The sequence below is a fragment of the Sporothrix brasiliensis genome, assembly GCF_000820605.1.
Source record: "Sporothrix brasiliensis 5110 chromosome Unknown Cont20, whole genome shotgun sequence".
Classification (NCBI taxonomy): domain Eukaryota; kingdom Fungi; phylum Ascomycota; class Sordariomycetes; order Ophiostomatales; family Ophiostomataceae; genus Sporothrix; species Sporothrix brasiliensis.
In genome coordinates, this window is record NW_024467139.1 from 4,169,300 (window position 1) to 4,196,619 (window position 27,320).

The 27,320-nt window shown below is 51.9% G+C and overlaps 8 protein-coding genes across 8 annotated transcripts; 5 read left to right on the top strand and 3 right to left on the bottom strand.

Moving 5' to 3' along the window:
- Nucleotides 1-2,049: 2,049 nt before the first annotated feature.
- Nucleotides 2,050-3,374, top strand: SPBR_07317 (extracellular signal-regulated kinase 1/2; the record flags this gene model as incomplete). Its single annotated transcript, XM_040765571.1, has 4 exons — nucleotides 2,050-2,162; nucleotides 2,247-2,442; nucleotides 2,540-2,921; nucleotides 2,998-3,374. 4 exons carry the CDS (start codon nucleotides 2,050-2,052, stop codon nucleotides 3,372-3,374), a joined length of 1,068 nt encoding a protein of 355 aa, XP_040617113.1.
- Nucleotides 3,375-4,044: 670 nt separating this feature from the next.
- Nucleotides 4,045-5,291, bottom strand: SPBR_07374 (oxidation resistance protein 1; the record flags this gene model as incomplete). Its single annotated transcript, XM_040765628.1, has 2 exons — nucleotides 4,045-4,560; nucleotides 4,638-5,291. The coding sequence occupies 2 exons, from the start codon at nucleotides 5,289-5,291 to the stop codon at nucleotides 4,045-4,047; spliced, it is 1,170 nt and encodes a 389-aa protein (XP_040617114.1).
- An 896-nt stretch (nucleotides 5,292-6,187) lies between these two features.
- SPBR_07573 (uroporphyrinogen-III synthase) lies at nucleotides 6,188-7,213 on the bottom strand (the record flags this gene model as incomplete). The annotated part of the gene is made up of 1 exon (XM_040765827.1): nucleotides 6,188-7,213. One exon carries the CDS (start codon nucleotides 7,211-7,213, stop codon nucleotides 6,188-6,190), a length of 1,026 nt encoding a protein of 341 aa, XP_040617115.1.
- A 477-nt stretch (nucleotides 7,214-7,690) lies between these two features.
- SPBR_07888 (augmenter of liver regeneration) lies at nucleotides 7,691-8,281 on the top strand (the record flags this gene model as incomplete). Its single annotated transcript, XM_040766142.1, has 1 exon — nucleotides 7,691-8,281. One exon carries the CDS (start codon nucleotides 7,691-7,693, stop codon nucleotides 8,279-8,281), a length of 591 nt encoding a protein of 196 aa, XP_040617116.1.
- Nucleotides 8,282-9,349: 1,068 nt separating this feature from the next.
- SPBR_06933 (pyruvate decarboxylase) lies at nucleotides 9,350-11,235 on the top strand (the record flags this gene model as incomplete). The annotated part of the gene is made up of 3 exons (XM_040765189.1): nucleotides 9,350-10,607; nucleotides 10,671-10,842; nucleotides 10,932-11,235. The coding sequence occupies 3 exons, from the start codon at nucleotides 9,350-9,352 to the stop codon at nucleotides 11,233-11,235; spliced, it is 1,734 nt and encodes a 577-aa protein (XP_040617117.1).
- A 384-nt stretch (nucleotides 11,236-11,619) lies between these two features.
- SPBR_07111 (thump domain containing protein) lies at nucleotides 11,620-13,211 on the top strand (the record flags this gene model as incomplete). The annotated part of the gene is made up of 4 exons (XM_040765365.1): nucleotides 11,620-11,682; nucleotides 11,747-11,905; nucleotides 12,040-12,624; nucleotides 13,104-13,211. The coding sequence occupies 4 exons, from the start codon at nucleotides 11,620-11,622 to the stop codon at nucleotides 13,209-13,211; spliced, it is 915 nt and encodes a 304-aa protein (XP_040617118.1).
- A 7,445-nt stretch (nucleotides 13,212-20,656) lies between these two features.
- On the bottom strand, nucleotides 20,657-21,350 carry SPBR_07838 (uncharacterized protein; the record flags this gene model as incomplete). Its single annotated transcript, XM_040766092.1, has 2 exons — nucleotides 20,657-20,736; nucleotides 20,864-21,350. 2 exons carry the CDS (start codon nucleotides 21,348-21,350, stop codon nucleotides 20,657-20,659), a joined length of 567 nt encoding a protein of 188 aa, XP_040617119.1.
- Nucleotides 21,351-23,247: 1,897 nt separating this feature from the next.
- Nucleotides 23,248-27,026, top strand: SPBR_06419 (SMC6 protein; the record flags this gene model as incomplete). Its single annotated transcript, XM_040764675.1, has 3 exons — nucleotides 23,248-23,424; nucleotides 23,474-26,806; nucleotides 26,886-27,026. 3 exons carry the CDS (start codon nucleotides 23,248-23,250, stop codon nucleotides 27,024-27,026), a joined length of 3,651 nt encoding a protein of 1,216 aa, XP_040617120.1.
- Nucleotides 27,027-27,320: the final 294 nt, after the last annotated feature.

Below are 27,320 nucleotides of genomic sequence, written 5' to 3' on the forward strand. Positions count from 1 at the left end.
ACACCCCCCCCCCCCCCCCCTTCGACGCACAGCCCAAGATTCGAAACAGCAGCGCGGGGCAACTCCTGTCGCAAAGTCGAGAGCACCGCTCACATTACCCTTCACCTCTGCCTTTCGTCACTTCTCCACCATCTATAGAAGCTCCTGTTCCCTCCGTGGCAGCTGTTCCACCCGCCATTCTCCGCTCTCTACGAAGTAGATTCTCCATCTACTCTCTCCTGTTCCTTCGGTTCCTCTCTTCTACGTCTTCTCATCTGCATCTCTCTTTGCCTCGAGCGACACACCAAGGCCAGCCAGCACGAATACGGCAACAAGTTCGACCAAGTGCGGTGAGTAACGGACGCAGCTTCAGCGGGCCTTCATTTTGCCCCTGTGGTATCTTGTTTTGTTTTGCATCCCCGTCTCTCCCTTTGCCCACATCCATAGGTCCCGAAACTGCCACAGTCACCGTTGAAGATCATACTGGTACATGGTCCTGCCTCAGAGACAATACGTGAACTGCTTTTCTCCAGTTTGGCCCTCGCTTGTCGGTACAATTCGTGTTCTGGCACATTTTAAACCTCTGGGTTTCTGAATGGCACCTGCGACACGTACTCCACGACCCCCCGCCTGCCAACCCCCTGGTATTACAACGGATGCCCCTGCCCTCACCTGGGACCTCGCAGCTCGCAACTCGAATTTGTTCTCTAGGAGGTCAGCTCGCGATATTCCAGAACGACGTCTGACATCCTGTTCCAGCGGGTTTCGCATACCGGCTGGTTCGCAGGAGAAGACTTGATCTGCGCTGCCCCATGTCTTCTGGAAGCCTTCTCCCGCCTTGACAAAACCAATCCGCCGTCGAACGATTCCGGGATAGCTGCTCGGACCTCGCGTTTCCTTGTCTTCCCCGGCCTATGTCTTTGTGTTTACATCTCGCCTCTCCTTGGTCACCCCAACCCTTTGCCGGCCTTACGCGATTCTCTTTGTCCATCGATGCCGTCCTCGCTCGTCCCATCTCCCTATCGCGTCAACGTTCCTTTCATCTCATCTCTTTTCTATTCGCACAACCCGCAAATCACCCTGTTTTCACCACAGCACAAGACGCACCCTCCACTCCATACCTTTTCTCTCCTTCGTACCATCGGCAAGCCAGGCTGGTCGTGTCTGGCTCAACATTGCTAACTCATTTTGTCTAATTGCTCAACAGCGCCCTTTTTTTGCGCCGTATTGCAAGTCCAGAGACAACTTCTGTTTTCGAGAATCTTCACGGCACGGTACAGTGCCCGATATTGCCAATATCGTGTTACTCGTCTTTCCATTCTCAACTTTTTACACGTTCGCGCCAGTCCGCCTGCTGCCCTCACCTTTGTCCTTCGTTTCGTATCTAAGCAGGGCCGCATTTCAACGTGGGTGCTTGGACATTTCGGATTGCGGCCTCCTGGATACACCGGTTAGTCAAGTGGATCCGTTTCCTGTCTTTCCTACCCCCAGCTACTGTATTCAGGGTTCTTGGTGCAGCGATGCAAAGTCCCCCTGCGTGCACGAAGCCTATTTTCTGTCTCCCTCTCTCCGTCTCTCTCCCTCAACACACATATCTTCACGACGGGAGATTCTTCACGATTGAGAACTAATCGTCACGTTCCTTTTGCCGTCCTCCTGTTTGTCTTGTTTAATACAAACTTTGATTTTTACACCCAATTTTGCTGCCTTGCCTTCCACCTCCTTATGCACAGCTGTAGTTGCTTTTTTCAAAGGCTGTTTCTCGCTGTTCTTGCTCCCCGCATTGTGCCGTCAGCTGGTACTGCTGCAAGGCAATATCGAGCGCCCCTGTTCCCCTCCGAACCCCTCCCCCTCCATAATGTCTCTTGCCATATATTAGCATTCATATATATTGTCCGCCCACGCCCACACACGCATGCGCGCATGCACGCATTGCACATTTTCACCACCGAGAAGTTGCAATCGCCTCGCCCTTTTTATCGCTGCCCCAGTTACCCACCAACCTAGGGCGACCTTTTTAACAGATTATCATTTTAGTGAATCCAATTCCAGCCAGCCACGAAGTCCGCCATGTCGCGAGCCAACCCCCCAAACCCGGCGGGTTCGCGCAAAATTTCCTTTAATGTCAGCGAGCAGTACGACATTCAAGATGTTGTTGGTGAAGGAGCATATGGCGTTGTTTGGTACGTTCGTCTAGTCGATCAGCAAAGCAAGCAGCATTACATGAGCACCAGGACTGACATCTCCCTATTGTCTGCCTCATATAGCTCCGCCATACACAAACCATCTGGCCAGAAAGTTGCTATCAAGAAGATTACACCTTTCGATCACTCCATGTTCTGCCTACGGACACTCCGTGAGATGAAGCTATTGCGGTACTTCAACCACGAGAACATTATTTCCATCCTCGACATCCAAAAGCCTCGCAGCTACGAAACGTTTAACGAGGTGTACCTGATCCAGGTATGTCCCTGCTCTTACTGCTTTTCGAACACACCCAGTTTGGCAATCCTCATCACAGGGTAATGACTAAAAAAGTGGCTTCTCTCCCGCTCTCTAGGAACTCATGGAGACCGATATGCATCGCGTGATTCGCACGCAGGACCTGTCGGACGACCATTGCCAATACTTCATCTACCAGACTCTTCGTGCCCTCAAGGCAATGCACTCCGCAAACGTCCTCCACCGTGATCTTAAGCCGTCGAACTTACTTTTGAACGCCAACTGCGATCTGAAGGTCTGCGATTTCGGCTTGGCACGATCGGCAGCGTCACAGGAAGACAACTCAGGCTTCATGACGGAATACGTTGCCACACGTTGGTACCGTGCACCCGAAATTATGTTGACTTTCAAAGAGTATACTAAGGCCATCGACGTGTGGTCCGTGGGGTGCATTTTGGCCGAGATGCTTAGTGGAAAGCCCCTGTTTCCTGGAAAGGACTGTGAGTTACGCCTTAATATCTTCTTCAAACAGAAGTGTCCGTTGTGTTTCTGCCATTTGTCTGACTCTTATTACAGATCACCACCAGTTGACGCTCATTTTGGACGTTCTTGGCACACCGACGATGGAGGACTACTACGGCATCAAGTCACGGCGCGCAAGAGAGTACATCCGCTCTCTTCCGTTCAAGAAGAAGGTGCAGTTCCGGACACTCTTCCCTAAAACGTCAGACCTCGCTCTGGACCTTCTCGAAAAGCTCCTTGCCTTCAATCCGGTGAAGCGCATCACGGTCGAAGAGGCCCTTAAGCACCCATACCTGGAGCCCTACCACGACCCCGACGATGAGCCGACGGCACCACCAATTCCGGAAGAGTTCTTTGACTTTGACAAGCACAAAGACAACCTGAGCAAAGAGCAGCTGAAGCAGCTGATCTACCAAGAGATCATGCGGTGATTTTATTGGTCGCATTATCTTGTCCTACATCAACCAAGTGAATGTAGCCGATGTGCAAATTGAAGTCAAGAGGGTGAGAGAGGAGCCTCCTTCCCGGGACGGCCAGTCTTGTTTTGTCTTTTTTTTTATTGATTTTTGGTTTCATGTTTTGACTTTGATTTTGATTTCGACGTGGGTTTGGGGTGCGGTGACTACAGCTGGCTGGTACAGGGCAGGATATGTGAATGTGAGATTGGGGGACGCTCGCGATTTCTAGGATGCAAGGCTGTTTGAGATGGCGGATGATAAATTTCATGATCTTCTTTGCCCTTACTTTCCATATTCTGTTTTATTCACTATTTCTCTCTTTTTTTCAAAAATAACCTTTACTGGATCATTTCATTGGCAAATATCTTTTCCGTTTCAAATTTATTATGATTTTATATTCCGCTCTCCCTGGTTTGAATGTTTATTCGGTTCAATCCTTAGCTCCAGCGCTATATCCTCAACCTATTTTATGCGCTGGACATGTATGGGCAGACAAGAAACGGTAAAGGCGGGGGGTAGAGAGAGGAGACGCAAGTCTATATACTCCGTATAAGGTGATACAATTTGCAGGTCGCTCAGATCCAACCACTGGGAAAGAATAAAGACGGCCAGGCCCACAAAGCAGTCCCGGTCTGCTAACCCCTCACCTCCGAGATCCTATCACCCACACTTCAACGCCCAGGACGCCGAACTTTTCACCTTCGTCGCTCAGCGGCTGGTTTCCAAAGGTCAGACAGGTCGCACTTATGCCCTTATCTAGACTGTCGTTGAGCCACAGTCCATATTTTCCATCTCCGCCACCAACGCTCAAACTATGTGACTCGCAATAGATGAAATACTCATTGACGCCACTGTAGGGAAATGCACTGAAGCGGATGGAAGGGCTGGGAGGTGGGTGCATGGATGACGGTGATGGCGGTGGCTGTGTCGATATTTCCGGTGCGAGGAGGTCCAGGCTGGATAACTGGCCTGCAGTTCCAACCGTGGATTGTGGTGGTGAGGCCGCAATAGTCGTGCTTCGTGTTGTGAGGTTCGAAGTGTCGGCGGACGGCGGAGGCGGTAACGGGCTCAGAAGTGACGCCCTCCACAGGAAACATTCGCCCGTACCGAAGTAGTGGGGTGAAGGATGCGGGCGCTCCGTCAGATAGGCTCCAAATATCTATATGCAGGTGGCAAAGGAAGAGTCAATTATCAGACTGCCGGAGAATATACAGGGAGGAGGGGAGGGGGGCGTACACCTCCTTCTTGGTCTTTGACGACCAGCACGAAGCCAATACGGTGTTCATCGTGTCTGTAGGTCTTATCGTATAGAGTTGCGAGGCTGGCACCATCCTGGTCTAAGCTGTAAACAAGTTTCCAGTTTTCCTCTATGCGTAGGCGCTCGGGCACCATGATGCGAATTTCCTCGGCAATTGAGGGCGTCAACAAGCGTGCGGACTCTGGCGTATCTGACGAGAAGCCTTTCAGGACCAACGGCTCAAGTGGCGGCGGCCGAAGGGGCGACGCAGAACGGGCGATCGGCGGTGTATAGACACCGTCAATTCCATTATTATTAGAACCGAAGGAGAAGGATGTTGGTGAGTGCGGGAATTGGCTGCCACCACGGCCGAGGTCCTGATGTGGGCTGGGTGCGGGGAAGGTGGCCGCATGGTCGATGGGCCGGCTACCATCCGCCGCGTGTGTTTGCAGATGGCCGGCCGGATCAGATGACAAACGGCGGATGATACCGCCAAAGGCGTTGTAGAAGGAGTTAGAGAGGAAGGACGAAGAGCCGCCTGATGTCGATGTCGGCGTGGCTGCTCCGGACGAGCCCGGCGGCGAGTGGGATGAGGGGTAATCCAGAGGCTGTGCATGATCCGAGGACGGACGCCCGCCACTATGGTGGCTCATGGCAGCTAGTCTGCGTAGTGATGCCGGTCGGACGGGATATGGCCGGCCAAAGAGGCCTGGATGCGTCGCAGGTTGGAGAGGATACAGGAAAGCTGTCGAAGACAACGTGGCAACAGCCAAGTCGAGTATGAGGCGACACAAATCAGTGGAGCCGAAGTCTTGACATAAGAAGCGACAGGACAGCTAAGGGAGAGTCAGGGGACCAAGTCGAGGTAGGAGTTGAGTTGCCTAAGGTGAGGTTCACGAAGCAGTCTAGGCGGGGAACAATCCTTGACAGTATCCCGGAGTGGTAAGACAAGGAAATAAATAACCATATTGTGGTGCCTACCTGGGCATGCGATGCTCCTCCAACAGGCGCAAGCTGTTTTGGGGCTAGGGGCAGTTTTAGGTCTGACGGTGGAGTGGCGGCGAAGCGCTGGAAGGATGACAAGAGCAAACAAAAACGGGAGAGGCGTAGCGACTGGGGGGCAAGGCTGTTGGCAACAAGGCGAAAAAAAAAAAAAAAAAAACGTGGCCCAGGCGACGTAGTGGTTTTGCAAGGCTGACTGAATCGCCACTCCCAACCTGGTTGCCATTTTGATCTCTTGCTTTGGTTGCAGCGATGGCTTTATTAGTATAATTTTACTACTAATGATAATATACAGCAGGAATCGGATTACCATGTTGATATAAAGCCTGATTTAGAACAGTGACCCTGCTAATGTTCAAAAGAAAAAAGACGAAGAACCAAAACGACTGGGCGACTAAATATATACATATATATATATTCTCACAAGGTATGCACGTATGCATACCGCATAAATGCGACTTCTGCATTAAACACATCCGACTTTCCTACCGTGCCCATGAACTCCAAGTAGACCGTCGTACAACTTGTCGACTGAATCAAGGCTGTGTCACTTGGCGGCCCGAGCAGCCATAAACTGCAGAATGCCATACAGGATACCCTGGGGGCTAGGCTCGTCCGCGCAAACATCCGCATCGAAACCAAACGTACCTTGAAGGTAGCTACGCGTGGTCGGGCCGATCGTGGCCACAAACACGGAGCGGGTCCCGTCCGCAGGTTTTCTTGCTCTGCCCGTTTCCGAGTCAAGGAGGCCCAAGGCGGCCAACATGCTGTCACAGCCTGTGGGTGAGAAGACAACAACCCAGCGCACTGAGCGGTCCTGCGTCGTGTCGAGCACACGTTGAAAATCGGCTGCAAAGGTCGGCATGACGCCCGTGCCATAAACCACGATCTCGTCGACCTGGATGCGGGGGGCAGCGCTGTCTGACTTGTCACCGCCCATTAACACCCTGGGGATGATGTCGCGCCTTTTTTCGCCGACCACAAACAGCAGGGCGGGCACATACGGCGGCGGTGCCGTCGAATTTTCCTGCATGCCATGTATTTGCGACCGTTTCCAGTGTGCATAATGCCCCCGTATGTAGTAGGCTAGGTCTTCGCCGTTGCCCGTGTGCTCGCCGAACACTTGCAAGGGCAGCTGTTGGACCACGGCACCTAATGCACGCGTCGTTGCGGGCCCAACACTGTAGATGGGTACATCTTGGAGATGCGGCCAGCCGTTTTCATGCCCGGATGCGCCATCGCCGTCCGAAACCACCTTACTGAATGCCTCTACTGCGCGTTGCGACGTAAAGATTAGACCTCCATAATGACCACTTGCGGTGTCGGCGCCGTCCGACTGCGGAGGGACATTTGTGATTTGACGGCGCTTCAGCAGGTCTGCCAACCGCGCGATGCCTTCGTCGTCGAAGCGATGCTCAAGCACCGGCACAAAAGTGGGCTCAAAGCGGGCAAGCTCATTAGTATCTGTCGTCGCCGTCGATGCTGTGAAGAGGTCTTCGTAGGCGTCGGTGGGAGAGGACCTGCTTTTCAGCAAAAACACCGGTATGGGTGGCGGTGATGTTGTTGGGGCCATCGGCGGCAAGACGAACGGGTAATTTTCATTGTCAAAAGGTTTTTTTTCCCCTTGTCGAAGATCGAATCTTGATAGTGCTGTCGGCAGTCACGATTAGCGGACCACGGGTGGGCCCATCTTCGGCGGGCTGGAGCCTACGAAGTAGGGTTATGGGAAAGCTCGCTCAAAATAAGTGGGCCGCTGACTAGGACTTCCAGACTCCGAGACTCCTTCGTCCATTAACATTTTTCCTCCCTGACCAGTAATTACAGTGTAATACGACATTATGGAGACTTAACTCAGGTTCAGGTTTGCGTCTTGGTCCCTATCAGCTTACAAATTCGAGGGTATCGAATGCTCTTTGGATATGTGAGAATAGCACCACCACCTAACAACAGCAAAACCCGTGAAGGCAGGAGTGAAAGGCGGGACTCAACGTGCGAGCTGTCGCAAAGACAATTTGATGTGGCGCGACGACTTTCCGACAACACCAGCAAAATGTCTGCGGGAACACCGCAGCAGCCGGGGCCGCCGGTATCCAGGGCAGAAGCGCCCAAGCGAATTCCCAAAGGCGTAGTGCTCGGCAAGGATGGCAAACCATGCCGGTCTTGCACGTCGTTTGCATCATGGGCCAACCAAACGAAGACGTCCCTAAATACACCATCGTCATCCGGTTCAGCGGGAACAGCCGCGGCGGCAGCCATGGCGGCATCAACAGCGATTACAGCGGCAGCCGCGGGCCCGCCGGTCGACTGCCCAGCCGATGTCGAGACACTCGGACGTGGCACGTGGACACTGCTGCACACAATCGCAGCACAGTATCCCACACAGCCCAGCCCCAGCCAGCAAGCCGACGTCAAGGGCTTCATAGGTACATTATCGCGGCTGTACCCATGCTGGGTGTGCGCCGAGGACTTTCAAATATTCCTATCCAAGTCGCCCGTGCGCACAGCATCGCGCGATGACTTTGGCCGCTGGCTTTGCGCGGCGCACAACGAAGTCAACGACAAGCTGGGGAAGCCGCAGTTCGACTGCAACCTCTGGGAGGAACGGTGGCGGACGGGGTGGAAAGACGGGCGCTGCGATTGAGAGGAGAGTCGGGGGGTTGTACGATGTACAGGAACATGACAAGTATGAAAAAGACTACGGTCAAGGATCTCGAGGATCACGGTCTTTTCTAAAAGAAACAAAAAGGGCGGTATGTACGATAGTTAGACGGCCATACGAATTGGCAACAGAGACACTCGCAAATAACAAATCTTATCTCTCATGGCCCCTTTTCGGCGTCTGTTCTATGCTAACGGCGTGAAAAGGCAATTACAAGGCACGCATTTAACGCACAGAACCAATGCGTGAGCCCAGAGAACAAACACTTGCACCTCGCAGCAAAGCCCAGCAATGTCGAGAAAGGCCCAGAATGTTGCTGTTCAAAAATACAGATAAACAATCAGTTATTTCCTACGTTGCGACTGCCCGCGCATCCCAAAAGATGACATGATGGCAATGAGAAAGCGCCCCGTGACTCGTCATCCAAATTTCCATAGCTCACAAATATGGCAACGCAAGTGGCGACTGTACATCGCATCTCTCGCATCGGCCGTTATCGTGTCGTGATGGTACGAGCCGTTGAATCCAACTCGTTCAACACTTAAAAAAAAAGCTGTTGCTCACAGTGTCCTACTGCAGGTGCGCTGAGTGGCCTGACGCTAGTAACTACAGCTGCCCACCTTTGGGCAAGACAAATGACGCCCGCGGGCCCCTCAGGCCTCAGCACAATCAACAGGAGACAAAGGATGCAACGGTCTCGGCTCTCGCCCCTCCAAGTGGGACTGGCTGGCGTGATCTGTGGCAGCACTCATCAACGTCATCAGCTCTAGCTCAAGCTCCCCGAGCTCCCGTAGCTCCCCTCCCATATTTAATCCATCTCCTTCCACCGACAAAAGCTCTGGTCTGTCCTGGTTCCCTGCGCATTTCATCGTTCATATTTTCTCCATTGAAGACTGCAAACGCTGGTACCTCATTTTATCGTTCTATTATCTTCAACCGGGCCCCTTTGCCATTAGAACACATTGGGTTCTCCAATTGCTGTTTTTCGACTACAGACCCTCTTACACGCATCTTGGCACTTTACGCTCCACTTCCACTTCCACTACAAGTATGTCTGGCGCACAAGCCCCCGACATCCGCACCCAGACGCTTTCGACGCCGGTGGACGTGGCCGAATATCTTTTCACCCGCCTGCGCCAGTTTGGTATCCGCTCCGTTCACGGTGTGCCCGGCGACTACAACCTCGTGGCCCTCGACTACATCCCCAAGTGCGACCTCAGCTGGGTCGGCAGCGTCAACGAGCTCAATGCCGCCTACGCAGCCGATGGCTATGCCCGCGTCAAGGGCGCGGCTGCCTTGGTCACGACTTTCGGCGTCGGCGAGCTGTCGGCCCTAAACGGTGTTGCCGGTGCCTATGCCGAACAGGTCCCTGTTGTCCACATTGTCGGCTGTCCCTCTACCATTGCCCAACGCCATGGCATGCTGCTGCACCACACATTGGGCAACGGCGACTTCAATGTGTTTTCCGACATGAGCAAGCACGTCAGCTGCGAGCTTTCCAAACTGGTGAACCCTAGCGAAATCGCCGACCAGATCGACCACACCCTGCACCAGTGTTGGCTCCACAGCCGACCCGTCTACATTATGCTGCCCACCGACATGGTCCAGAAGAAGGTTGAGGGCGACCGGCTACGTACACCGATTCGTCTCGAGGACCACGAGAACGAGCCAGAGAGCGAGGACTATGTTGTGGATGTCGTTCTCAAATACTTGCACGCCGCCAGAAACCCCGTTATTTTGGTCGACGCGTGTGCCATTCGCCACCGTGTTATCGACGAGGTTCACAAACTCATTGAAAAGACCAGGCTGCCGGTATTCGTCACTCCCATGGGCAAGGGTGCTGTCAACGAGGAGCACTCGACGTATGGCGGTGTATATGCTGGCGTTAGCTCCCACGCCGACGTCATCAAGCATGTCGAGGGATCCGACCTGATTCTCTCCATCGGATCCCTCAAGAGTGACTTCAACACCTCGGGGTTCTCGTACCGCACATCGCAGCTTCGGACAATTGACTTCCACAGCACCTACACTGCCGTGCGTTATTCTCACTATCCCGGTGTTGGTATGCGCGGCGTGCTCCGGAAGGTGATTGACCGCGTTGACCCCAGCAAGCTCAATGCCCAGCCCATTGAGCACAAGCAACCCGTCTTGGAGAAACCAGAGGCGTCCGGTACCATTACGCAGTCTTGGTTCTGGCCAAGAATCAGTAGCTTTCTTCAAGAGGACGATGTCATCGTCACTGAGACGGGCACAGCCAATTTTGGCATTTGGGATACCGTGTATCCTAAAGGCGTCACTGCCCTGAGCCGTACGTGCTATACTGGGGTGAAGGCCAAGAGTACACAACTGAATTTACTAACATGTCTCTCAGAGGTCCTTTGGGGAAGCATTGGGTGGTCGGTCGGTGCCACCCAAGGTGCAGCTCTCGCCGTGAAGGATATGGGCGCCAACCGCCGTACGATCCTTTTTGTCGGAGATGGGTCCTTCCAGCTAAGCGCCCAAGAATTGAGCACAATGATTCGCAGCAAGCTCAACCCCATCATGTGAGACGAGTTCCCGCCCGTTCCATGATGTTTTTGTTCCCTGTTCTCTCTTCTCAGTGACCAGGACTAACGTTTGCCTTTGCCTCCAGTTTCCTGATTTGCAATGATGGATTCACCATTGAGAGGTATATCCACGGCATGGATGCCGACTACAACGACATTTCGGCGTGGAAGTTCAAGGACCTAGTCACCGTCTTCGGTGGCACAGAGAAGAACACAGCTAAATTCCAGGTCAAGTCCGTTGCTGAGCTTGACCACCTCCTAGCTGACAAGGATTTCATTGCCGCAAAACGTCTTCAGTTCGTGGAACTATATATGCCTAAGGAAGACGCACCGAAGTCTCTTGTGTTGACGGCAGAAGCTAGTGCAAAGACAAATTCCAAGACGGAGTAGATCAATAGGGCATACAAGGACGAGATATCATTAGATGTAATTCTTTTCGTTGGGTATATGTAATTCTGCTCTTTTTGGTTTTTTTATATATAAATATTTATATGGCAAGAGGGCAAAGAAGATCCTCGTTTTTCTTATTTATTTGAATATTATGCGGAGCTAATAGTAAAGTGGTGGAGCACGTGACCCACACTTCCAGTCGTTAACATAAGCCGTGAAGCTAAAATCTCCTGTTTTCTCACATCACCTTAAACTCAAAGTCCAAGGCACTTTCTTGTCCCACGTCCCCCTGCTGCTGCACCTCGTACACTCCCCATTGTTCGCGTTTGCGTTTATTTCGTATATTAGCTTCATAATTATCTGGGTTTTGTAACCTGACCTCCTATGTCAAACTCAACGAAGAGAAAAAGCCCGCCAAACGCGGGCACCAGTGCCAAGAGAAAAAAGGTTGGTTGTCAATACAAACTACAGCAAATGCTATCGAGTGAGCCTCTGCTGATAGTTCTACTAGGCGGGCAACCATGGAAAGTGGACAACGTCGCACCAAAAGGTCAAGAGCCTCAACGTCGAGCGTGGCTCTGTCGAGCCTGGCGATGTCGGCATCTGGGTGACCTGTGCGCGCAACATGGAAAGCCGGGCAGCCCGTGAAATGATAGATTTGTTTGACAAGGTACGGGAAATGTCTCCTTGGCCCAGAGACGGTCTAGGATTGACAATACCCTCCCACCCTCCCTCTGTCTAGAGCTTCTCGTACGCAAGCTAACCGGTATTTCTCCGCCTCACCCTTTGCGGGTTCTTTGACAGCAGTATGCCAAAAATATGTATGGTATTCCAATCCCGGGTGAAGAAGGTGCCGAGACTGGTACAGTTTCAGGGGAGGATGTTTCCAATGGCAGCAACGAGGCAAAATCCGGTGGCGGTGACGAAATCGAAGACCTTGTTCAGAGGGAGATCGCTTCGTTGAGGACTCCGTCCAAGAACAAAAGTCACTACTTTACTCAGATTCGCCTCAATGTCGAATGCCTTTTATTCTCGAAAACGGTACCACCCATTGACCCGGTTGCCATGGCCCACCAGATCAGCGTCGACGTGAAGCGGGACGCAGAAATAGCCGCGGTGGCCATGGACGAGGCAATTGAGAAGGGGACAGCTGTGCCAATGACGCGCTCGTTCCGTTATCTGAACCGGTTAACGCCAATCACAGCCAGCGGACGGGCCACCGAGAAAGGCGTCCGGCATGTTGCACTTGAGGTTCTGTCGCCATGGTTTAAGCTGTCACTACAACCAGCAAATTGCCTGGGCGAGAAAGACAATGACGACAGCACTTCTCCCATCTATACGGCCCTCAAGAAAATGCAAGGCACGGCCGAGAACAAGCCCGATTACACAGTAAGCTTTGGTTTTTTTTTTTTTTTTTTTTTTTTTTTTTTTTTTTTTTTTTTTGTTTTTGCTGGGGCAGGGGGCCTGCTTTGATTGCACCGGACGCATTACGTCTACCTTTTATGACTCGGTTATCCCACAGCACGGTATTATGGGAATGGTTTGTGATGCTAATAAAAACTTTGCACTCTCTGTTTCTATTGATAGTTTGCTATTCGCCCGTCTTTCCGACACCACCACGAACTCGAGCGCCGCAGTGTGATTGATCTTGTTGCAGCATTGATTGACCAAAACCACCACAAAGTCGACCTGGTGAATCCGGATAAGATCATATTGATTGAAATATTTCGGGTAATATTTGTCCTCGGGCCCCATATACTGTCACTTCCCGTACTAATAGTGACAAGTATACCTGCGGTATGAGTGTTGTTGACGGGGACTGGAATAGCCTTCGGAAATACAACCTCTCAGAACTTAGCAACCTCCAGCTCAAGAATAAAGAGCCGCAGGACCTGGCCAAGGTGACTGGGACGATTACCACGACCGGGGAGGGTGGGGATACAGTGACTATTGGTCCGACAGAGGGCGAGAAATGAGTGTCTATGGCCCTTCATTCAGCGGCGAGATCACTACCTGCACTCGAGAATCTCAGACGCCGAAGAAGAAGCCGCTTGTGGTTTGACACACGTTACAAGGACGAGTCTTGCTGATTCCGCTAAGCGTGAGTCGCACAGCGTGGAAGCGAGTTGCTTGATTGCAAGGTGCTGGCATCGTTAATTGACACTCCGTGCTTGTGCGTCCTGCGACCAGGCTGGTCGGAACTTGTTTTACAAATTTCCTTGCGGCACCGCTTCCAAGAGCAGTCTGTGTCACGCATTTTATGAAAACCGGGTGGGCAAATCGACTCACATTGTTCCGTTTTTGGCTCTTGTACACCTGTCCCATTCCTACTGATCATATAATGAGCACCGCGTATGCTGCCATTGAATGTCAATGGGCAGGTTGGTAGCGGATCAGCCCCGTGTGAGGGAGGTTGGATTCGGGCGATATGTGCGGAGCATGTTACCTTAATCGCATGCAATTATTGCCTGGCTGCAAGCTTGTAATCAATGGGGCACAGCACCGTCCGATTAAAAGTAACGCGGCTGCTGCAATCGATGCAGCAATCTGCCCAACGCATGCTGTTTCGCCTTCATCTGTCACGCACTTTACCTTTGTTTTACGTCGCAAATCAACAAGGAAAGTGTCCGGCTGTCCTTACTATGCTTTCCTTTTGCCGTTCACCGATGCAGCTCCTCCGTCTCCGCCGCCTGAAGTACCGCCCCGATAAACAGAGCATTTTTGCCGGCAAAACTCACGTTCGGGTCGTCGTCGCACTTTTCTTGTGGGGGCCTTCTCGCGCTAGGCCCTATTGCGATAAATTTGACGAGCCACGGTCGGCTGTGACCCCAACCTGGCCAAGGCAGCTGGCAAATGTCTCCAGGCCCTGGGCATGGAGACTCGGGCTACAAAACAATCTGCAAAATACCTTGCAACGTGCCACGACGTAACAGTGCATGATTAAGTCGAGTGCGTGTTGCTTACAACGTCCTTCTCGCAATGCAGAATTGCTGTGATCAAGGAGTGGCCTGGTCGGATCGGTGATAGAAAGGGACGTCATATTATGCATGCACACATTTGTATGCAGACAATATCATTTCTTTCACCGGCGGGCACATTCCAGTGCTTGGAACGCTGTCTCGGACGACACTATCTCCCCGAGAACGGAGGACACTGCAGATGACTAAACTCATACCTAACACTTTGTATTCCCGGGCAGGACAACCTGAGATTCCAATATCTCGAAAGTTTTCAAGACTCCCACCATCCATCCACTCGTCATGATGTCAATGGTCAGAGCTGTCTTTGGTCTGACATTATCTCGCTAACGGTCAGCCAATCACAGATGACCCGTCTCGCTTGCCCCTGCCAATCTCGCCATCCGCACCGGCCCAAAATTATTGGCCTACTTGGTCCTCATGCTCTCTATGTCACTTATGACATTCGGGGTTTCTCTGGCTTCCTTCTCGTTGCTTCTTCCGTTTCCCAACCTATTTCTCCTTCGGGACTCTTGTGTTCTCTTCACCTCCTTACTCCCTGGATTGTCCGTCTTCTATTTCACTGCTTGGTGAATATATGGGCTCTTACGATGTGCCATTTCCTATTTTGGTAAAACACCATTTTCATCCAATAGGCTTACACTTGTCTCGTCGTCCTTCTCCATTTTTTATTCATTTTGTTCTCGATGTTTGTTTCCCCTGTTGCGACAACGCATGTAAACGCTCCCATATCATTCTTGTCCTGCTCACTGCATATGACTCCAAAAATCCTCTCGAATTGGTTATTATCTCGCCTACTTGCCGGCGCAGCCCCACCGTGGAATAAGACGACATCTTGTGTCTGCCGTCGTGCTCGTCCTCTTTGGCCTCTGCTCTCAGCTTTCCGCTCGCCTCAGGCCTTACCAATGCCTCGAGCTACACGTCTACTGTCAAAGGACCTGTTCTTGCCTTTTCATTTCCTTTTTCAGGCTTGGTGCCAAAGAGCTCGATACGGCTTGAAACGTTGCTTCCACCCAATTTCCTTTCTCGACGACGGATGCTATCATCTATCATAGGCATACGTGCCGAGCGTGTCCGATGCTTTGCTCCTGCCTCTTGAAAAATTATGTTTGCCATGCATCTTTGCGTTTGTCTCCCATGGCTGTTCTATTACCTCTGGCTCTCGTCCTGCCTTTTATTGTACAGGCCCGGTCCACGTTGCCGCTTTAAAACAGATGCTGGTCGGGCATCGGCCATGCTACGCTAAGCGGAAAACTAGACCGTCCTGGACGAAGCCTCACCCGTTTCTCGCTACATGCAACACCCTATTCGCCTGGGCAAGGCCGACCAACTCTCCACCCAAGCGACAATCTCACAATTGGCGAGCTCTCCTCACGCCAGACACCTGAACATGGGTCACAAACCCTCACGCGTCCTCACACATCCATGCTCCGTACATGTTCTCTTCGTGACGACCAGCTGCCGCCAGCCAGCAACAGCATCACGCAGAATACGACACAGGGCACGGGCATACTTTTGCTTTGGCATCTTTGTCACCCTTCTTCTCATGCCAGCCTCCACATGCCCCCGTATTTCTCTCCTTGGACCCTGCTCCACCGACGGCTCGCGCGTCCCAGGCCGCCTCACACCTTCTTCGACTGTAACATCTCAATGACGCAGTAAAACCCGTCTCCTCAAACGTGGCCTAGTCGCAAGCTGGAGGCACGATGTCCACGAATAAACCAATATACTGTTACCGTCTTCACCGCCTTCTTGGTCTATTTACTTATCTCTCTCACCCCCTTTTCTATTATATTTTCCAGCCTGTGGTAGATCACTCTAGGTATCCCCAGTCTCAACTTTTGGTACATGCCCTTCTCGGATCACACGACCACCAGCGAGCTTGCTTCGTGTGTCCCTGGCAGGAAGCCTCATTTAAAGGCACTTCAAAAGATACATGGCCGCCATAAGGACACCGCACAACTCTGCAGCCAGATTATGCCAAACAGAATTGATCTATACACATCTGCAAAGTCCCCAAGCTCATCATCAGCCACAGGTCGAGTTTGATCCCAGTTCGCCAACAAACAAGCACCCGCGTCTTTCGATACCGCCGTCCCATAAACTCATTCTACCTCATCAAGACTTTGATCCTTGTTGATTTCTACTCTCTCGCTGGTCTCTTCTTATTTTGCTACATCCCACGGCTCTGCGGAATAAACAAGGCAATCTATCACCAACGTATCCCCGTGGCTAGTTGGCAGAAACTTGGTCAAGGGAGATTTATGCACATCCTTCTGACTCCCCCGCTGATTTCGGCACTGCCCCTGCCTCTCAACCTCACACGCGTTTTTCTTTTCATTCTTTTTTCCGATTTGAACACGGATGGCTCATTCCCATGCGTTTCTCTCGACAACGAATTTACTGGACCCCTTACACCCGCCATTTATTCCAGCTGCTAAGGCTGTATCGTAATGTGTGTCTTCATTATCGAACTTGCGGTGCATTGCCGCGCAGTAACGGAGACAGTCGACAAAACACTGTGTCCCCCCTCTATCTAATGGGACAATGATACATGCCAATATCCGACACTGCTGCGAGAAAGCATCGCTAGCGTTCCGCAACATAGACTTCAGCAAGGCCCGGAAATCAAACCAGGGGGCAGCAGGAGGCACTACGTTTGTGCATTTGAACGGAGCAGATGTGTGAAAAGGAAACTATCAACCACAAAATATTGGCCACTACAGGCGTTCTGGAGCACCGATTGTCGACTTAATCCCTGAATGGGTGAATTTGAGACTTCTCCACCTCATGCCGTCTTTCCTGGACATACCCGCTCTACGTGTTATCTGCGTCCTTGCTCCGCCATATTCTGTCTAATGCAATCGGGCCTCGTTCTCTATTTTCTGTCTCCTTCTTTCTTTCTCTCTTCCTTTACTTCTGTTCGCATATATTTTCCTATGTTCTGCTACTAGGGACAAATAGATCATGCACCAGAAAGAGATCCTTCTTGACTGTAGGTTTCTGGAGGACTTGGCCACCACCAACAGAGGTCACCACAACTAACCCGACCTTTCCTACCGTGACGGCTTCCCAACACTGCCCTAAGCAGCCACCCCACGAATTTCATTACTTGCGGAAGCATTTCTACTGCCGGTTACACTCGACGTATGGTTCCTTCGTCCAGTCTCATCCACATCGACGCGTCGCCAGACTACCAACCAAGCTCGTCACCAAAACAGGCACATCGGTCAGGCGCAGCCTTTCCCTTCCCTGATGCTCTTCACGTCTCGAACAAATTACACTGCTCTCGCGTCTCGGACATATTGTGCATCTCGCAGAACTGCTGCATCAGATCTTTTTTCATTACAACGTACCTACCACACAATTGCAATCCCGAACCCCCGGGTGGAGGGACAACTCTGTAAACTGGGACCCCGTGGTTTACCGTGGACGGCACTACCATCCATGCAGCGAGTATCTCCGCCAATCGATGGGTCCGTTCAGGACATAATGGCCATCGTCTCGAACATTGTCCCACCACATGCAGCTATAACTTCGATACATCTGCTACCACACCATAGGCTGCAACAAGTATATGAAGTCAAGCTCTCCGACCTGACGACTCTTCTCGTGGTCCTTCCACCACGTCCTATATTACGACTGCTGCGTTCCGAGCTAAACATGGCAAGATCTGAAGCTGCCATTGTCCGGTGGCTCCAAGACGAGCTGGTGGTGACACAATCTCCAGAATATATCTCTTCCAGGGGCCCATGCTACCAAGAGCAGTGTGCCGCAGAGTCGAGAGCACCGAGAGAGCCCATACCAGCGGCCCAGCAGAGTCTCACGGTAGCTCGTTCCAACCCAGCCGGCTTCCCCAAAATGGTAAAAGCCGATCTAATTCAATATATCCCGTGTCCGCTCTTTCTGGCTCCGCAGCCACATTCAGCTACGTCTGTGGATTCATCAAGCTCTGTTTCACTGCCATCATCATCATCCTCGTATCTTTCCTCGTTCTCCTCGTCCTCACCATCTATCCTGGCGTTCAATGTGTTCCGACCACCTCCAGGAACACCCGTCGCGGCTCTCTTGTCACCGTTGACAACAGAGGAGCGCGCATCCATTGATTACCAGGCAGGTAAATTTCTCCGCCGCCTGTCTCAAATCACGTCCAAATCAGGCAGTTTCGGCCCTGCCCTAGCAGTTTTAACACCACACTCCAAGCCGGGAATTCCGCGAGTCGGCGATCTTGTCACGGGTATGAGCTCTTGGTCGGTGGCTTTCCATTCTATACTCGAAAGCATCTTAAGGGATGGGGAGGATGTTGCCGTGTCTCTGGCGTATTCGACCGTCAGAAAACACTTTTGTCGACTGGGCCACCTCCTTGATTCCGTTACTACACCCTCTCTTGTCGTTGTTGACGCTATGGACGATACAAACCTTCTCGTTAAGCGTTCACCAGCCGTTCGGCGACACTCTTCCAGTTCATATTTATGTCCGGTAACAGACAGCGATCCAAACAAGACAGGACTCAAGGAGCCTAAGCAGAGGAACACGTCCCCCGCTTCACCGACGGATCAAGAGACATCTTCGAGAGCCGATGCCCAGATTGGGCAAAATTCGTGTTTGCAAGACGTTCCACAGTTGTCCTCTCCCGAGTCTTCTGAGCCGCCTGCGGATATATCTGTAACAGGTCTGCGGGACTGGAGCCACTGTATATTCGGCGACCCCCTGTTTGCGTCGGTCTTCTGCGACCACCCCAGCCCTCCATTCCTTGATGGCTTCAACGGTGCAAGCAGCGGCGGCAACTCAGCTCTTCATGACTCTTTCACCAGCCAAGAGGAAAGTGAGAGCAGGGCAATTCGAGTTCTGCTCTACCAGTGCTACCACGCCATCGTTCAGATCGTGAGAGGCTTTTACCGCCCTACAAGAGATCAGACAGCGAGAGAGCTTGCTGCCAGGAAACGATTGACGGAAACTTTGGCCAAGCTTGATACTATAAATATAGACCCAAAACGTCAGTTTCGACACCGGCGGCCAAGTGGAGAGATATCGCCTTCCAAGAGGTCCAAATCCGAATGCGCTGAAGAGGGCCCCCGGGGCTGAGATGTCTGCGGTTTGTCGTCAGGAGGTTGGAGCCGGAAAGAAGGTCATGAGGTCAGAGCTGTACGCTACCATGGGCCCCTATAATCTACGCGGCAGTGCTCCGGAGCACGTCGGAATACGGCGAGAGAGTCTTCCTCCCTGACCCCAACAACCGCCGACCGACAACTCGCTAGACACGATATGCCATGGCTACCTACGGAGAGTCACTCGGGCTTACCGGTCCACACCCACCCGCCCCACCCCGAGGCCGGTGTTGTACAGCCCATCCTCTGCCTGCAACACCGCGGCGCCATATTCGTATCTCGCCCAGACTATTAGGCTAAAGCCCGGTCGACTCGGGGGGCGAGACGCCGCACCCAGCGAATACGGCCTCCCAGGCATGCAGAGACCCTGGGAAGTTGTCTGGCCGACATCGCTAGCCAGTGAAAGGTACGTTGGCGGTGAGAAGCCGGGAAGGGCCACTGCGTCAGCTCACCTGTAGCCCGATCGCCGTACTGGAGGCATAAGCCGTCCTACGTCACCACCGTTCCTTAACTATGGCCAAAAGCAGCCTTCTCACACAGATCCGCACCGGGTACGTAGACCTGAACGCCTACCTCTTCCAGGGGCACTCCGTTGACTCGCAGGCTTGCCGCTGCGGGGCGGAGGAGGAGGCCCCTGCCCACGTGCTACTGTCGTGCTCGGCCACTCATACAGTGGGTTATTCGGAGCGGCAGGCTCCCGGAGTAGGGACTTAACGGGGAGTTAGAGGTGGCCCTTGGCCCCCCGGGAAGGTCCCCCTGGCAGGCACACGCAGCACTTATTTCTTACATTTTGCCTCGCCTACGTGTTAAGCCTAGCTTGTTTTATGCTCCTCTCTTTTCTGTTGTATTTACCCACTCGTTGCCTATTAGTGGCCTACTCTGCTTATTTGCAACTTAGAATATTTACCTACTGAGTACGGTAGGCTTTTCCCCCAAGGGGATTCTGCCTAGCTACACGCCAATGGCCAGGAATGGCTGAGAAAGGCGGATAATCATAATTATAATAAGGCCGTGGGGTTGAAAACTATAATTGTTAAAGCTGTAGTATGTTTTAACTGCCATCTGTGTCGTTATCCTTGTCTCGAGGGAGAGCTAATCCCAACATACTCAGTATGTTGCCGGCTGGTCCAGACATGCCTTCTTGGCCTCTGAAGCTCTCTAGGAGATTCTTGGCCAAGTTGAAATCCACGTCCACATTCCCTTCGTCGTCGCTTTCTGAGTCGACATATAGGGTGGGACTGTTGGACGCACCACCAAGAGCAGGATCCTTAGTCCCATGCCCTTTGCCAGCCATTCCGCTTTTAGGTGGAGTAAGTCTTAAAGCGCCGTGGCCTCTTAGTTCGGCTTCAAACTGGGCAGCGAGTCTTGGGATGTCTTCATCTCCATCGACACCATGCCCAATATCCGCAGCTGGCCTGTGGGGTGTCGGAATTACCTCGTCAGTGCCATCCATGCGTTCTGTTTTTGCATTTCCTTGTATCGTTGTATCCGTTCTTGTCGCAGTGTTTGATGGTGGAAGTCCCATCATTTGCCTCATAAGACGTGAAAAGTCCATTTCGTCGAAGGTGACTCCGTCCTCCCCCTCATCGCTACTCTCTCCGCTCATGTCATTGACAGTATCGTCCTCATCGTCTATGTTCATGTTATCAACAACTGCGCCGTCAATGCCAGCAGCATCATCATTCACAAAGGAATGAAATTGCGAGACGACTCTTCGGAGATCAGTCTGCAACTGAGCATCCCCAAATCCAGCGGCACCGTCACGTTCCGGGCCCCTCTCTGTCGTATGTTTTGTCGTAGGAGGTGATGTTGGTTGCTCCTGGCGACTTCCACCCAGCTCTCGCTCAAAGTCCTCAAATTTGATATTGAGCCAGGCTTCATCACTTTCACGGTCGACATTCTTCCAAGCACGAATCTCCTCGTTACTTGGCAGAACTGGTCTGTAATCTCCTTCCTCGGCAAGATCCTCAAGAACTAACCGAACTTCGCGCACAACGCGGCTGTTACTTGTCTCCAACGCTGCAGCCATTATTTCGAACCCAAACGTGAGCTTCATGCTCAGCTCTTTGGTGACATCCGACTTTTCTCGCAACGCTATATCCTCTTCGCCGATGGTAATGTTGCATTTCGGAAAATATACTGCTTCGGCGACGGGGCCGAACAATGCCGGCCAGCCATTTGGTGGTGTAAATCGCTGACCTCTCAACTGAGCGTACATCACTCTCGTAAATCTGACGCTGGTAAGAACCAGGTCAGACGGGGGAAACTGCAAATGGGTTTCTGAACAGGCCAGGTCGAGCATGCGCTTAGTTGTAAGCGGGTCACGAGAGACGAAAGCCTCAACAGCTGGAGCAACAGCTCGCGGTCGGTCATGCAAGATGTATGCAATTTTGCGGGGAAGAACAAGCCGCGCATAGTGAACTGAGGTAGTAAGGTAGTCGGGATATTTTCGCAGTCGGTGAAAGACCTCGTCATCAAGAGCAGGTAAACGTATCAAAGTATCGGGCGCGTTTCTGATAATTGAAACCGCACTCTCCAATGAAAGGATCGTTTGATCGGAAGCGGCTACAGAGACCTTTTCTGTAGTCCGGCCAGCGCCACAGGGGATGATCTTGAGCATGCCATTATGGATCCATATCCGGTTCGCATCGATCTCTGGGTTGAGCCAGGATGGAACAGCTCTGGCACCCTCAACGAGTAAAAACTCGCCATCGCTGTCACATATCCGGGCCCAGGCACCAGGGAACGACTTAGTCAGCTCGCGCAGCATATATACGATGAACCACTCATCCTCGACACAATCGCCGAAGCTTGTCCGTCCATTGAGGTACAGTAGGCCTTTAAACAAGTCAGTAAATGAGATATTAAGAACAGATCAGCGTGCGCCATCCAGCTCCCCCGGAAATCTTAGCAATTAAAGCATATGCGTACCCTTTCGACTAACTACCCGAAGGTCAAATCCGTCTCGTTGCCAGATGTAGTCCTCTGTCAAGGGCTCGGACAGCCGGAGAGCTGCTTTGCGAAGCTTATCTAGTCTTTCCAAAGGCTTTGAGGCGGCCGCAACCCCGTCCTGACCATGATCGCACACGAAAAGCATGTATTCTGCGGTGTCACTTTTTAAAGTCATTTCGCATGAAGATGACAAAGCTTCACCGGCGCCGCATTTCTCGACTGTGTCCATGCTAAATCCAGGCAAGCAAGAATCATCGTTGAAGCGTTAACAAAAGAGGGAGCATCGAGCCACAGGCAGGATTTTGGCTCGGATGTAAGGATATCCGGGTGACACAGTTTCGATGGCTTTTGGAGCTTGTAGGAATTGCCTGGGTAAAAAGATATGGGCAAGGAGCTGGGATTATGGATTGGATATTATAACAAGATCCAAAACACCGTCGTAGAGGGAGATAAAAAGGTCAATGGCGCACTCTTCACGGCTTCGGACTAGATCTCACAAGCAATTAGAAGGGAAGTACGGAGTAATCAAGAAGCAACTACGGCGTACGACATAATTACATCTGAAAAAAGAGTTTGGTCACTAACCCGCGCTTAATTACGAGTCGCTAGCTTTCCGCCAGCCACTCAATCTGTGTTACGTGGCCAACTATTAGTCATCTTGTCCTGTGGGTCGACGGCCAGCGCTTCATCATGGCATAGAGCCCCTAGCGCGCAATTAATAAACGCGTGTTTGTCAACATCGTCGCGTCAGGTTCACCTAATCTATCCCACTACAATTTCAGAGCTGACCGTAGTAGTGAGACAAGAAAAAGTAAAAGCCAACCAGCGCAACAAACCCAACAAACCCAACAACACAATCCATGCGAAAAGAATTGCACCAGCTGCTTGTCACCGGAGGCAGCTCACAGAGCCAGCATCCCAATCGCCGTCCCACACATTGACGATCTTCCCTACATGATTCACACTACCTCAGGATGCCTGGTCTAATGAGCGCCTCAAAGCATGGACCTGAACGTTCACAGAGGAAACGATCACACCTCGCTTTGGAAGATGATGGACCGGTGACCGAAACCGAGCTCGAGGTTGTTGATGTGGCCAAGTCAAGCTCAACTTTGCAGCATGCAGCGGCAAGTTCAAATCCCTTTTTAACCGTTGCCCTCTGAAGAATACAATATTTTAACACAACTACTACACAAGCAGAGAACAAAGCGTGTACGGATCTCCGAAATTAAGGAATCCCGTCTGCCTCGCCACCAACCGTCGTCGGAAGACACTGCCTCAGAAGACTGTCCTGCGCCCGACAACCACGACATCGAACAGAATGATGACGACGATGCCCAGTCCGTACAAAGCGACGCCAATGAAGAGGGCGAAGGGCCCTCGCAATACGAGCTGATGCGAGACATGGGCTTCGAGCATCTGCAATACGAGGAAGGAGACGACATGATTGCCACACAACGGTTGGAGCAGCGAGCTCTTCGCAGTGCTGCTATGGCCGACGACATCAGTGGCGAAAATAGAAGAGCAATGAATGGCATCATCGAGCGCGTCACTTGTGTGAATTTCATGTGCCACAGCAGACTTGAATGTGAACTCGGCCCATTGCTCAACTTCATTGTCGGTGAGAATGGCAGTGGCAAAAGCGCGATCCTGACGGCAATCACTTTGTGTCTGGGCGCCAAAGCAAGCACGACAAACCGTGGAGGTAGCTTGAAAAACTTTATCAAGCAGGGCGAAGAACGTGGCTTCTTGGCCGTGTGGATCAAGAACTGCGGAGACGATGCCTACGAGCATGATGTTTACGGCGACTCCATCATCGTTGAGCGACACTTTTCGAAATCCGGCACCAGCAGCTTCAAGCTCAAATCCGGTACCCAGCGACTCATTTCGACAAAACGGGCTGACGTGGACGACATCGTCGAGTACTTTTACCTGCAGGTCGATAACCCACTAAACGTACTGTCGCAGGACAATGCGCGCCAGTTTCTGAACAGCTCCTCCCCTGCCCTCAAGTACAAGTTCTTTGTTCAGGGCGTCCAACTCGAACAGCTCGATAAAGACTACGAACTGATAAAACAATTCCTTGACGCCCACACAGAACGAATTCCACAACTCGAAGCACGTGTTGCGCAACTCACGGAAATCCACGAGGAAGCTGACAGGGTGCAAAAGGTCATTGAAGGAAACAAAGAAATGCGTGCAAAGAAACGCGAGTACATGAACCAGCTAGCATGGTCGCAAGTTGCAGAGCAAGAGCTCGTTCTGCAAAACTACGACCGAGCTGTCTCTGAAGCCTTGAGGAACATTGCAAATGCAGAGCAGCTGAGGGATGCTGCAACTCAGAAGCTAGAGATTGAGGACGATAAACTCCGCCGCGCAAAAGAGAATTTGGCAGCGCTCAGGTCTGAAGAAGACGGCTATAAGGAAGCTGTGGATAAGGCCACAGAAGAATACAATGCCGCAAGCGCTGAATTGCGGTCTCTGCATGCAGACGAGCGCGACATTCATAGTCGTTTGAAGGGATTCGCAGATCGGGCTAGGGAGCTTGAGAGCAAGATCCGGGACGAAAGGCAGCGACTAGAGGATACAAGTGGCGATTCGCGCCGCGAGACTCAAGCCCGCCTCGATGCTGCTAAAGCGAAGCTGCAGGAAGTGAACCAAGACATCAGTCGTGAAATTGAACGGCGTCCCTCTCTCGACGAACAGGCTGCCGCGGCACGTGCGGAGACAGAAAGAATATGCCAAGAAGTTGAACGCAAAATGGGTGACGTCAAGTCTCGCGAAGCGCGAATCCGGAGCCTTCAACAAAGTCGCGGGTCCTCATCGCCATACGACTCTTACGACAATCGCATGCCTCAACTGCTGGCGCTCATCGACAGAGATGGCCGTTTCTCCAGAAAGCCGATTGGCCCTCTGGGCACCAAAATCCGAGTTACGAAACCCGTATGGGCGCCTATTCTTGAAAAAACGTTTGGTGCGTCGCTCAACGGATTTATTGTGACGACGCACGCCGACCAGCAGCACTTGAGTGCGCTCATCAAGCGTCTGGGAATGAGCAATGTCCCCGTCTTGATTGCCAATACTCGCTCTATCAACACCGAAGGAAAAGAGCCCGACTCTCAGTTTGACACGATTCTCCGCATTCTAGAATTCGACGATCCTCTTATTCGTGACCAACTCATCATCAACAGCTACATCGAGCAGATCATCATTATCGAGGACCGGAAACATGCTGAGCAAATTATGTTCAATGGACCAGCACCCCAAAACGTCAATGCCTGTCTTGTACTGCACGACAAAAAACGAGGGGAGGGTCTTCGCTTGGCAACTCGTGGTGGCAACAACGTGAGCACAACTCCAGTAGTTCCCAACCTGACGCAAAAACCGCGGATGAAAACAGATGTCAGCAGTCAAATCGATGTCCAAAAGGAGATCTTAGCACAGAATCAGCACGAACTGGACGCGTTAAGAACAGAACTCGATTGCGTGAGACGAGCTGAGCAGCACCGCGGAAAGGAAATCAACACACACATGCGACGCTTGGATGTGCTACGCAAGACAGCGCGAAGCATGGGGGCGACAATCCGCGAAATCGAAGAGGAGCTCGACGTCTTCGACGGCGCCGATGGGCGCTTGAATATATTTGAACAAGAGTTAGCTGTTGCAAAGGAGAAAAAGGAGCAGTTTGGTGGGCAATACGGCGACGTGAACGTTCGAAAAACCCTTCAAAATGCAAAGGTGGAGGAGACCAAAAGGCTCTTGGATGCGGCAAAAACCACGAAGCTGGACTTTGCAGCCAGGCTTGACAAGGCGAACCGCACCAAGGAGAAACGCGAGGACTTGCGCAGCTTGGCCTTGGTGGCCAAAAATGATGCTTTTGATAACCTCACCGAACAACAAGAAATCAAGGCAATGGTCGACCGCCAGCGTGACGAACAGGCTTCAGTTGTGGAAGAATTTACAAACCATGCTGCGGCTGTGTGCCCGCGGCGTGTAGATATTCCAGAGGGCGAAACGCACGCCAGTATCGAGAAGAAAATGGAGTCTCTTGTGGCACAATTGGAAAAGCGCCGCAAGAATCTGGGCATGACGGATGAAGAGGCCAATAACCGCTTGGTTGACGCAAAAGCGGCGCTCGAGAAAATGAAGACCGTGTGCGAAGTCAGCAAGAAACACATCGAGGCCATCGAGGTAGCGCTATGCGAGCGACTTTCCAAGTGGCGATTGTTCCAACGGCGCATTTCGGCCAACTCCCGCACCAACTTCATTTATTTGCTGTCTGAGCGTGGTTACCGTGGCAAGCTGCTTCTCGACCACAAACGTAAGAAGCTGCGCGTACAAGTGGAGCCTGACGAGACACGGCGGAAGGTTTCAGGCCGCGACACGCGAACGCTCTCGGGCGGCGAAAAGTCGTTCTCATCCATCTGCCTGCTACTGGCCATATGGGAGGCGATGGGCTCTCCGCTGCGGTGCCTGGATGAGTTTGATGTGTTCATGGACAACGTCAACCGCGATGTGAGCACAAACATGCTGGTATGTTAAGCCACTTCTTCTGCTTCTTCTTTTTTTCCTTTGTTTATTTGGGTCGCGTGCTAGCATACTAATATTTCAGGTTGATGCTGCACGCCGGTCGGTGGGTCGGCAGTATATCTTCATCACACCGAATGCCATCCAGGGCAATGCGCGGCATGCACCAGATGTCAGGATCATCCGGTTAACCGATCCGAGACAGAGAACACTGGACGAAATGTAGTAAAAATTGAGCACTGGACGTTGACCGTGTGCACTCGGCGAGTCTTGTTTTTGTTTTTGTTTTTGTTTTAAAGGCGCATATAAACATGCTGGTGTTTATACTCCAAGCAGAGTGCCTCTTGGGGCAAACTAACCGACAGGCGATGTTCTTGTCAAATGTTCTGAACTTTGGCGGATAGCGCTGGACAGGTTTCATTTGTTTATTTGTGTTTATATATCTCTTTCTCTAAAGTGTGGTGAATGATTCCGGGCCTTTTCTTTCTACTCGATGGCGTAAGAGCAAAACAACGAACGT